General features: G+C 54.1%; 1 protein-coding gene across 1 annotated transcript in view; it reads left to right on the top strand.

Moving 5' to 3' along the window:
- The first annotated feature begins 1,552 nt into the window (after window positions 1–1,552).
- LOC143838748 (uncharacterized) overlaps window positions 1,553–12,343 on the top strand; it is a 13,047-nt gene continuing 2,256 nt past the window's right edge. The window contains exons 1-5 of the mRNA XM_077340558.1: window positions 1,553–1,835; window positions 4,808–5,009; window positions 6,870–7,135; window positions 8,274–8,419; window positions 11,251–12,343. The exon at window positions 11,251–12,343 is cut by the window's right edge and continues 2,256 nt beyond it. Of these exons, the coding sequence (XP_077196673.1) occupies window positions 1,691–1,835; window positions 4,808–5,009; window positions 6,870–7,135; window positions 8,274–8,419; window positions 11,251–12,343 (1,852 nt within the window). The 5' untranslated portion in view covers window positions 1,553–1,690. The remainder of the gene's footprint in view (window positions 1,836–4,807; window positions 5,010–6,869; window positions 7,136–8,273; window positions 8,420–11,250) is intronic.

Below are 12,343 nucleotides of genomic sequence, written 5' to 3'. Positions count from 1 at the left end.
CATACTGGCCCGCCTTGCAGGACTGGTGTCCAGATTTCTGAACAGTGTGAAGTGCTCCGAAGGCTGCAAGTAGAGTGGAGGGGGTTCTTATTTGAAAACTTTCGGCTGATTCCTGCTCTCTGCTGATTCCTGCCCTTTGGCCCTTTCAAAACCCCACTAAACTGGCAGGTGCTCATGGGAATTGTAGTCCATGGACATCTGGAGGACCACAGGTTGACTACCCGTGCACTAAAGGCCCCCTCCCTTTATCTAGGCCTGCCAAGCGGACGGAGGTATATTGTCAGGAGCCTTTCTGAAATCTACCCGGTGTCAGGATCTGGTGTCAGGGAAAGGGAGAGTGTAAAAGTGCCTGTTTGACTTGTATTGAACAGAATCGACTATGATCATTGAAGGGTGCTGATCTGCTATCAATAAAGCTTTCTATTACTCCAGAAGCCAGTAGTTAGTCTGTCTGCCCTCGACACCCGGTCACCCTAATCCACATGTTCGTTAACGTGCCCAAATAATTATTTATGTACTGGATTTCTATCCTGCCACTCACGGGCAAGCCATCTCTTGGCAGGTCACATCACGAAAAACCCCATTTAAAATACAGATCCCCATTAAAAGAAGAAGAGTTGGTTCTTAGATGCCGCTTTTCCCTACCTGAAGGAGTCTCAAAGCGGCTTACAGTCGCCTTCCCTTCCTCTCCCCACAACAGACACCCTGTGAAGGAGGGGAGGCTGAGAGAGCCCTGATATTACAGAAGAAGAAGAAGAGTTGGTTCTTCTATGCCACTTTTCTCTACCCGAAGGAGGCTCAAAGCGGCTTCCATTCGCCTTTCCTCTCCCCACAACAGACACCCTGTGAGGGAGGGGAGGCTGAGAGAGCCCTGAGATTACTAAAGAAGAGGAAGAGTTGGTTCTTAGATGCCGCTTTTCTCTACCCGAAGGAGTCTCAAAGTGGCTTACAGTCGCCTTCCCATTCCTCTCCCCACAACAGACACCCTGTGGGGTGGGTGAGGCTGAGAGAGCCCTGATATCACTGCTCGGTCAGAACAGTTTTATCAGTGCTGTGTTGAGCCCAAGGTCTCCCAGCTGGCTGCATGTGGGGGAGCGCAGAATCGAACCTGGCATGCCAGATTAGAAGTCTACACTCCTAACCACGACACCAAACTGGCTCTCAAAATCCCATTAAAACAGCCCTCTGTTCATGTTTCATGTTCTTTCCCCAAACATTTCTGATTCTTCTTAGCAGCCTATGGAGAAGAAGATGGATGGAACAATGTTTATGCAATTAGAAATACAGTTTAAAAATCATTCTATTTTAACCCCCCCCCTAAGCAAACAAACACCAGGGCCAGTGACCATTATTGGGATATGCAAGAGTCTTCACCTGCTGGCAAAAGGCCCTTGGAGACAGACACATTTCCCTGAGGGAGGAGCTCAAAGGTTCTGGGGTCACCACGGAGAAGGCCCTTCCCACTTGCGGCTGCCTGGGAGGCACAGAAGGGCAGGGAGGCACAGAGCTCTCCCGTGGCTTCCCTCCTTGGCTTGCCACTGCTTAGGGCTGGCCCAGGCCCCGGGTGGCCATTTCCGCCCGTCCTCCGTGCTGCCCCCCCACCTTCTGCAGGGAGGGGCAGCCTGTTCTGCCACAATGGCAGCGGCCGGTCCCCGTCTCCTAGCAACGCGGAAGGAGAACACAGAAGGTGATGAGGCCGCCGCCTCCTCCTCCTGAGGCTCCTGCACGGGCTCCACGATGCGCAGGTGGCTGGCTCGCGATGGGCACCCCGGCTGGCCTTCTGGGGCTTGCGGCTTTGCTGCAGCTCTTGGGGGCATCCGGCTACGACCCAGAGAGTAAGCACAGCCGAGGGGCTGGGGCTGGGGCTGGGGCTGGGGAGGAAGGCCGCCCTTCTGGACAGTGGCCCACCAGGATGGACCCTCTCCAGCCTTTCTGTAGGCCTCCCCCCCCCCAGTTCCATTAGGGCTGCTCTGTCTTCCCACCCAGGGGGTCACATGCCTGGTCCCTGCTCTCCAAAGGGTGTTACGCCTTTGCCGGACACCCTGTTCTGCTCTCTCCATCCCTGGACGTTGCAAGGCAGAGATGGGGGCACCGCCCCCAAATGGTCTCCCGGGGTGAGCTGGCCAAGCGGGTCTCTGTGCTCGTGCCCCCGGAGCTGATTTGACCAGAACGTCTTCCGTGCCCACCCACGGACGGGGATGGATGTCCGGAGCAGCTCAAGGCCATCCTGACCACTCTGCGTCTAGCTGGCCCTGTATTCCACAGTCTGATGGGGATCAGCCCCTCTCCTTGTGGGGGGGGGTACTAATAGGCCCCAGTTATCCCAGGTGACCGTAGGGGGATGCGCACAGCAGGGGAGGACACCCCCTCCCAGCACCAGTCTGGGCTCCAGCAAGACGTGGCCGACCAGCCGGGCAGCACACTGGGCACGGCTGCCTTACTGGTGTTGCGCTCGCTTCCCTGCGGCTCCAGCTCCTCCCGTGGCCTTCCTTCTCCCGAGGAAGCACTTCAGAGACGGGAAAGGGCTTCAGCGACACTAAGCTAAAAGACGGAGGAGGAGGCTGTGCCTTGCGGCTCAAGGAACGTGGGTTGACTGTCCAGCCAAATCAGAATCATACGGCAGAGTTACACACGGGAAGCAGGGGATAATTTAAAATACGCAGCTACTGCACCCCCTTGGATGTTAACATTTAGGACAACTTGGCTATCGGCATTTAGGGCAGCCCCCCTAAATATTAACGTTCAAGTTTTCAATCTGCAGCTGAGGAGAGTACAAATTGCTCCGTCACATCTCCTAGAAAGTATGATGCTCACATTCCTGGGGCAGAGGGAAGATAGTTTGGCGGGCTGCACCACAATCACACTCAGGTCCTGGTCATTTGCACAACTCCCCAAGCCTGTTTGTCTGCTCTTAGCCATCCTCCATATTGACCTGGCAAGTCAGGCCTCATGTTGATGCTTATCAGGATCTGGGGGCCTATTTCACCCCCGTTGCCACCATTCGCCCCCTACCCAGAGATTTTGTGACTGCAGGATTTGTGCAGATCTTATTGCCGGGTATCGGGATAGGCCCATGTCAAGCCACTTTTGTGGACGGGCAGCCCTCTGTTTTCAATGATCTGTTATATTTGCAATGAAGAGCATCTTGCGTTTGGAGATGTGTGGGGAGCAATGGGGCGCAACGTGGGTTGCCAATAGGTCAGATTGGGTTTAATACATCTGCTGATGGCTCTCGTGGTGTTGGACATCAGGCGTGTGGACGAGGGGGCTGTGGAGCCACACCGGAGCACTGGACTGCCAAGTAGACACCGACTCCAAAGCTGAGCAACTAACCCCAAGTGGCATCACATAATTTTGCGAGGATGTCGTTTGGCTGCTGCACTTATATAGCTCCGGGGTGTGTCCGGGGTAGTGCCAAGGCACTTGAGCGTATGCTTGTGTATAAGTTGGGGACCGTTCAGTTGGCGAAGCTGTTATTGGGATGGAGCCAAATCCATGGTGGGGAGGAAAAGTCCAGGTGGTGGCAGCAGCTCAATATGTTGCTGAAATGCTTGCACGAAGGCAAACAGTGCAAGGAGACAGGCAGTGTTTTGAGAGAGCTGCACGCAGAAGCAAGGGCAGCCGGGGGCGACATGCTCTGTACGGGTGCTCTGCTGCCAGGGTGTCTTGTCAGGAGCCGTGCTGGAAACAAGGAACCCACAGACGGGCACTGCGGGGGGGGGGGACACCTCGGGCTGCATCCACTCAGCAAGCCTGGGGCCAAGGGACCAAGCCCTATGAAGATAGGTTGAGGGACTTGGGAATGTTCAGCCTGGAGAAAAGGAGGTTGAGAGGGGACATGGTAGCCCTCTTTAAGTATTTGAAAGGTTGTCACTTGGAGGAGGGCAGGATGCTGTTTCTGTTGGCTGCAGAGGAGAGGACACGCAATAATGGGTTTAAACTTCAAGTACAACGATATAGGCTAGATATCAGGAAAAGGTTTTTCACAGTCAGAGTAGTTCAGCAGTGGAATAGGCTGCCTAAGGAGGTGGTGAGCTCCCCCTCACTGGCAGTCTTCAAGCAAAGGTTGGATACACACTTTTCTTGGATGCTTTAGGATGCTTTGGGCTAATCCTGCATTGAGCAGGGGGTTGGACTAGATGGCCTGTATGGCCCCTTCCAACTCTATGATTCTATGATTCTTCTATGATTCTAAGCCCTGTTTCCCCGTCATTTCCCCGTCCACCGTGCTGCCAGGGGGATTTGGGGGGCTTCTTTGAAAACAGCAGCTGCTGCCAAGCTCTGGTGAATGACCCACCCGAGGTCTTTGGGCACCCGAAGCCAGCAATGACCTTGTCCAGCGCTGCCCTTTTTACAGCAGCCCAGAAACGGAGCCAAGGCTGCAGCTGCCCGCAGGCATGTGGCCCTCTCTTTCCCCTCCTTCCAGCTCCCGCCAGAAAGGTACGAGTGGGAATTCTCTCGGGGGGCTTCCTTGTCCTGGGTCCAGACAATAAAAAAAAAAAAAAACATCAGTGCATCTGAAGCAAAGGAGAGGTGCCAGCGGGTAGGAGTTCCGAAAACTCTCTTCTAGATTCGCCATGAAAATGTTGCCACACTGTGGAGCCGTCTAGGTGCCCGTGGCTGGGCCACGGATCGGAGGCATGGGTTCTTGGCCAACTGGAAGGGGTTGTGGGTGAGCGCACGCATGCGTACCTTCAGCGGCAGGATCGGCTGTGGTGGTCCAGGAGGGCGTTTCTGACCCAGAGGGGCCCTCGAGGCAGACAGGCAGCCTCTGCCCCTTTTCATCCCCCCTTTCCTTTCTCCTCAGCTTGCGGGAAACGGCCTCTGGCTCCCAGCCACGGCGGCAGCATGCGGATTGTGGGAGGCGTTGATGCCCTGCCCGGAGCGTGGCCGTGGCTCGTTAGCATACAGATCCCAACATCCAAGGGACCGCGGCACTCCTGTGGAGGGTCTCTCCTCACTGCCCGCTGGGTCCTCACTGCAGCCCACTGCTTCAAGACCAAGAGGAGGTGAGCCTGCTTGGGGAGGGCCCGTGGCCTGCATGGGCAGCCCCCCACCCCCCCAGCAAGAAGCCCTGCTTCCCCAGACCAGTGGGGGCTCTCGCTGGGTGACCATGGCTGGAGCCTTACAGGCTAACTCCCATCACACACAAAACAGGCCTCCGTCAAAAGCACTCCCAAGCCTTCTGCGATATATGGGGAGAGATCTGTAGGGCAAATTCTGACTATCTCTGGCCCTCCTGTGTGACTCCAGTCTGACCTTTGTGCTGCGTTGGCAGGCAAGCATCTTCTGTAGTCAAGGCACCAACAGCCCAGAAGGGGCCTTGGCTCAAGGGAAGAGCCTCTGCTTGGCCTGCAGGAGGTCCATGGAAAAAGATCAGGTTGTGGGTGATGTGAAAGTCCTCACCTTAAGACCCTTCCTTGCATCCCCAGGGAATTGCTGATGGCCACTGGGGGATGGTGGGTGAATTCCCTCCAGGCCAGGCTGGATTCTGGAGATTGTTGGTGGGGAGGGGGCATCACTTGGGCATGAAGTGGGGGTAGGCAGGTAGTTGTGAGTTCCTGCATTGTGCAGAGGTTGGGCTAGATGACCCTGGAGGTCCCTTCCAGCTCTATGATTCTATGACCCTGGAGAGGCGCTGTTAGGCTGAGTAGACCATCCTGACCTTGATGGGCCAGTGGTCTGATTCTGTAGAAGGAAGCTCCAGGTGTGCAGCTGAAGGGATGGCCTGTAGCTTGGCGGCAGAGCCTCTGCTTGGCACGCAGAAGGTCCCACGTTCAATCCCCACCATCTCCATGCAAAAGAAAGACCTCTGCCTGAGACCCTGGAGAGCAGCTGCCAGCTGGGTAGACAATACTGACAGTAGAAGGTGGCTTTGGGAAAACATTTTAGAGGAAGGGCTAGGACTCAGTGGAAGAGCTTCTGCTTGGCCTGCTAGCGGTCCTAGCATCTCCACGTGAAAGGACCAGGCAGTACGTTTTGGGAAAGACCTCCGCCTGAGACCCTGGAGAGCGGCTGCCAGTCTGAGCAGACAACACTGGCGTTGATGGACTTGTGGGAGGGGGGTGAGTTTAAGCCTGAGGCAGCTTCACGCGTCTTCAAGTCAAAGGCCAACAATCTCCCCCCACCATACTGCCAGGATCTACACGGCACCTGGTTGGTGCTTCTGCATCCCTACAGATTTTAGGGTGGCATTGATTTTGTCAGGTCAGGCACACACCTATTATTATTATTATTATTATTATTATTATTATTATTATTATTATTATTATTATTATTATTATTATTATATTTGTTACCCGCCACTCCTGAGAGGCTCGTGGCGGTTACCCTAAAACCCTATTAAAACCCATTAAAATGGACAATCAACAACACAATAACAGCATAACAACAACAACAACAACATGGCGGACCCCCCCAACCCCTCCCCCACCCTCCTTCAAGAGGGAGGAGGAAGGAGAGACAAGAATCACAGATGGCATTTCGCATCTGGGGGACCCCGACTGGTCTTCCTTCACTTCCCCACTTCCCCTATATGTAGAAGCATTTTATTTAGCGCTTTTTGACCCGCTTTTCTTCCCAGTGGGGGCCCAAAGTGGGTTCCCATATCATCTCCCCCCTTTCTATTTTCCAAGCAACCGTGGGGGTCAGTCAGGTGGCGAGAGAGACTGACCCGAGGGATTTGAGCCTGGGCCGCCCAGATGCTCTTCTCCGTCTGACCACCTCTGCCAGCAGCCTCCTGCACACCTCAAGGCCTTCTGCAGGGCTGGCTGGAGGGTGTGCCAGACGTCCGACTGTGACGGAGGGCGGGAGGGGCTCTGTCTGAAAGACCCCCTCCCCACCTGCAGCTGTGCTCTGTTTGCATGCAGGGCCCTGAGTCACTGGAGGATCGTGGTGGGAGCCACAGACCTCTCCTCCTTGCCTCCAGAAGCCCAGTTCCGCTCGGTGCACCAAGTGGTCACCCACGAGGACTACAACCCGCGCACAGAGGCCAACGACATCGCCTTGATGCAGCTCGACCTCCCGGTGGCCTTCAGCGACTTTGTGCAGCCGGCTTGCCTGCCTCGGATCACCCGGCCCACCGGCCGCTTCTCCAACTGCTACATCAGCGGCTGGGGCACCACGGAACAGAACAGTGAGCCGAGGGGCCTGCGGATGCACCGCCCAGAGCGTCTCGATGCGGCCGTGGGGCCAAATCTAGTCTGGGGCAGGGCGGGGGCTTCCCCCCTGTCAGCTCGTAGGGGGTGTGGCTCAGGGGGGCAGCCTGGGGACGGATTCCGCCTAAGGCAGAAACCTCCAGGAATTTCCTGGCCTAGAGCTGGCGACCTCCTTAACCTTCTCAGCATCCCCTCCCTTGTGACGGAGCCTCTGCTTTGCATGCAGAAGGTCCCGTGCTCAGTCCCAGGACTCTCCAGTTAAAGAGGCCAGGTGTCAGGTGATGTGAAAGACCTCCACCTGAGGACCCCCCCCAGAGTAGCTGCCAGTCTGAGTGGGCAATACTGGCCTTGATAGAGTGAGGCTCTGGCCTGGTGTTTCAGCCTCATGTGCCCACTGGAGAGAGGCCAGGCACAGACCAAGGTGTGTTTTGAATGTGAAGTGGGCGTTCTACCGTTGAGTTAGACCCATTTCCACATCTGGAAATGCATCAGTTACAGTGGATGAGCGACAGGGTGAGAAGCATAGAACAACAGAGTGGGAAGGGACCTCCTGGGTCATCTAGTCCAACCCCCTGCATTATGCAGGACACTCACAATCCGATAGGGGTGTGAGTGTCCTGCCTAGTGCAGGGGGTTGGACTAGATCAGGAGTAGTCAACCTGTGGTCCTCCAGATGTCCATGGACTACAATTCCCATGAGCCCCTGCCAGCATTTGCTGGCAGGGGCTCATGGGAATTGTAGTCCATGGACATCTGGAAGGCCAAAGGTTGACTACCCCTGGACCAGATGACCCATGAGGTACCTTCCAACTCTATGATTCTATGAGGAACAAACAGGAGAGGTCAGGCAAAGGTGCTGCAGAGGATTGCTGATATCCTGCTTGGCCTTCCGCCATGGAAGAACAGGGTTGTTCTTCATTCCGTCTCCTGACCTGGCTGGTGGGAGCTTGAAAAGAGCACAAAGACACACAAATACCAAGGCCAGCCTTTCGAGCTGGGTCTTATTGGTGTGTTAGTGACTAAGCCGGGTAGCTTTTGGGGTGGAGAACAGGATCCCGGGGATGGGGGGCCAGGTTGTGCAGAGCAGGCAGCTGACGATGCTCCCTTTTCTCACAGGTGTGACGACGTCTGATGTCCTGCAGGAGGCCAGAGTGAATATTCTGGAAACAAAAAAATGTAACAGCAGCCAGTGGTACAATGGGGCCATGAGCCCCTTCACCCTGTGTGCAGGGTACGAGGAAGGGGGCATTGACAGCTGCCAGGTAACCATGTGCCCATAATCCATGGCTTCCTTCCCCGGAACTTTTTGAGGCTATTAGATGCGTGTCTCTGTGTGTGCATCTGCACAGACGTGAGTGTTGCCTCTCCTTCTACCAAGAAAGGATCCGGTGGTGGTGGTGGTGGAACCAGCATAATTGCCATGAAATAGTGCAGGGCCCATGCAGGCTTCTCCACGGGAACTGGTGTCCGTAGTCTGGAGATCGGTTGCAATTCCAGTTTTCCAAGCCCCTAAGAGAGTTCGGTCTCCCTGCACAGTCTCCTTATTTTAGTCCCTATTTGGTTTCATTATCTGACCCGGTCAGACAAACCCTCCCTCCCCCCAGGCCAGGGGTCGGCCCTCCCTCTCCCCTCTGCTTGAGGCAGCAAACTCCCTCCTGCCTGCTCTGCGCAAGGCCTTATATGCTCTCTGCCAGAGCTCCGCCTCCTGCACCGCCATTGGCTCCCGTTTTCCCCTCCCATTTCCCCCCTGTCCAATCCTGAAGCCTGGGAGGGGCCTGAGATTCTCCCCTGAGGGAGAGAGGCGGCCCTGAGGCTGCCTCCGGCTTCATGTCAGGACAGGAACAAAACCCAGAAGGGACACAAATGATGCCACCCCGCCACGGAGACCCTCGGGCAACGGCCAAAGGATGCTCTGCAGTGAGGGGAGCTCCTTGTGTGAGGAAAAGCAGCATGAATGCTCCTCTCCGCCTGCTTCTCTGCTGGCGTGCCGTACATGAGGATCACGCACACACATGTGTAGTCATTGGGCTGCCAGCCGAATTACGAATCTTCCCTGGAGAAAAGGCTGCCCAGGAGGGGGGCCCCCTTGAGCCAACAGAGCTGGTTCACTGAGGGGTCGACAGCAAACACACCTTGAGCAAATCCTCTGAACTAGTTTATTGCAAACGACCCCCAGAGCACCTTGAGCCACTGGGACGGGGGTAGTCAAACTGCGGCCCTCCAGATGTCCATGGACTACAATTCCCAGAAGCCCCTGCCAGCTTTCGCTGGCAGGGGCTTCTGGGAATTGTAGTCCATGGACATCTGGAGGGCCGCAGTTTGACTACCCCTGCACGGGGATGTGGGGAGGCTGCCCAAAGATAGGGAGCCCTGGCTATACAAAAGCAAGGCAGATACCTGGCGGAGAACAGAAATACAAAGCCGAGAGGGCGCATGTCTAAGTTACAGAGTCAGATAACAGGTGACAGGAGCACATTGTTAGAGATTTTGGGGAAGCAACCATTCCTAACTGAAAACATCTGCCATTTCCTGGATAAGCCTGTCTGCTGGAAATCAGGGGAAATTGGCCCTTGGGGTTGTCTCAGACTAGCACATAGGATATGTGACCTGTCCACGTTCCTCTACAGAGAAGGCCAGACTCCATTTTGTTGCTAATTCACCACCTCTCTACAGCATTATACTGTTCTGCGGTTCTGTCCCTCCCAAGGTTGTACCTCCATATCGTTAGTAATTTTCCTAGTCTGTAGTTGGCAACTCTGCTTTTAGGGCATTCGACCCTTTCCCTTCCCCTCCCCTAAGCACACCTCTCAGGCTGCCTCTCCTACATCTTCAGGAAGCTCCCCCAGTTCTGAAACAGATCTCTCTCTCAGCCTAGAGATCCATAATATGTTCCCCTCTATTTCTCTATTTTGTAATTGGGAACTGTTAACTGCAGATAAAGATCTTAAAAGGCTTTTGGCAATGACTCAAGGCCCGGCCCTCTAAGGCAGGGGTAGTCCACCTGTGGTCCTCCAGATGTTCATGGACTACAATTCCCATGAGCCCCTGCCAGCAATCACTGGCAGGGGCTCATGGGAATTGTAGTCCATGGACATCTGGAGGATCACAGGTTGACTACCCCTGCTCTAAGGCTTTGACAGGGATCCTGTCAAAAGTTTTTTGGCCCCATGATGATTAGCTTGGTGAGGTTCCAGGAAACCCAAGAAGCTGGTGAGGCAGGACCTCCATTTGTAGAAGCCATGCTGATTCTCTCTCACCAAGCCTTGTTCCTCAATGTGTCTGGCAATTCTTTCTTTAACAGCACTTTCTACTAATTGTTTGGCTACTGGTAAATTAGTTAATTGGCTAATTGGTTAATTGGTTAACTGGTTAACTGGTTAATTGGCAAATTGGTTAATTGGTTAATTGGTTAATTGGTCAATTGGTCAATTGGTTAATTGGTTAATTGGTTTATTGGTTAATTGGTTGGTTGGTTGATTGGTTAATTGTTTGATCGGTTAATTGGTTAATTGGTTGATTGGTTGATTGGTTAATTGTTTGATCGGTTAATTGGTTAATTGGTTAATTGGTTAATTGGTTAATTGGTTGATTCATTCATTCATTCATTCATTTATTCATTTATTTCTCTATTTATATTTATATCCCACCACTCCTGACACAGCTGGCTCGTAAAAAGCATAAAAACAACACAACCCCCCCCCCCCCATGCAGTCAATCAACGGCGGCAACAATCCACACCCTATTTTCCCATGCGGACCCTCAGCCTTCTGAGCCGCAGTCGCCATTGTGCTGACAGTTAACCACAGGTGACGTTTGGCCTGGAGGGGCTGCAGATACAAGAGGTAGAACGGGGTACAAAGGGGAGGGGCCAGATCTTACCTCCCTGGCCTCAACCAAACGCCTGGTGGAAGAGCAGTAGACACCAGCGGAGTAGGTGACAAGTGATCCCTTGCAGGATTCCTTGCAGGCTGAGACGTGGTCTTGTTGAGCCTTTCTTGAGGCCCAGATCTGCACCTTGGCCTTGTGCGGTAGGTGGCACCATTTTCTCTCCCTCAAAGCATTCTTGACCCTTCTGCTTGTCTTCCTTCTGCAGGGAGACAGTGGAGGGCCCTTAATGTGCAGAATGCATCCAGCTTCCCTGTATTATGTGGTTGGAATTACCAGCTGGGGGAAGGGCTGTGCCCAAGCCAACAACCCAGGCGTCTACACCTCCACGCGGCATTTCCTTGAATGGATCTTGGGGACAATGATGGAAAAGGAGAATGGCAAGACAACAGAAGCGCCTCGAACCAAGAAACCTGCTTCCCCCATTCATCGGCCGGTTGGGGTCACGCTCCTTCCTGCGATAACATCAGCTATGCTCACTGGTGCCCCGTCAACAGTATTCAGCATTCTTTCAAGCCCCATCACCAATTGGAAGCGTAAAGGTACTTCTGCAAGGTGGCAGAAGACAACCTTCAACGAACACTTTGTCTCACCTACAGAAACCCCATATATCTCTTTAGAGGAAGTTACAACCCTGGAATCCCCATATGTCCATAAAGAACCATCTCCTACCTTCCCAGAGCCGCCCTCAACCCCTTCTGAAGCAACTATCACCCTGGAAACACCATACATTCCTGAAGAACCCTCTCCTACCTTTCCAGAGCCCCCCTCAACCCCTTCTGAGGCAACTATCACCCTGGAAACTCCATATATTCCTGAAGAACCCTCTCCTACCTTTCCAGAGCCCCCCTCAACCCCTTCTGAGGCAACTATCACCCTGGAAACTCCATATATTCCTGAAGAACCCTCTCCTACCTTTCCAGAGCCCCCCTCAACCCCTTCTGAGGCAACTATCACCCTGGAAACTCCATATATTCCCAAAGAGCCTCCTCCTACCTTCCTGGAGCCCCCCTCAACCCCTTCTGAAGCAACTATCACCCTGGAAACTCCATACATTCCTGAAGAACCCTCTCCTACCTTCCCAGAGCCCCCCTCAACCCCTTCTGAGGCAACTATCACCCTGGAAACTCCATATATTCCCAAAGAGCCTCCTCCTACCTTCCCGGAGCCCCCCTCAACCCCTTCTGAAGCAACTATCACCCTGGAAACTCCATATATTCCCAAAGAGCCACCTCCTACCTTTCCAGAGCCCCCCTCAACCCCTTCAGAAGTAGCTATCACCCTGGAATCCCCATATATCC

Source organism: Paroedura picta, chromosome 5 (assembly GCF_049243985.1).
Source record: "Paroedura picta isolate Pp20150507F chromosome 5, Ppicta_v3.0, whole genome shotgun sequence".
In the NCBI taxonomy this organism is placed as follows: Eukaryota; Metazoa; Chordata; class Lepidosauria; order Squamata; family Gekkonidae; genus Paroedura; species Paroedura picta.
This window is presented reverse-complemented; position numbering and strand designations above follow the sequence as displayed.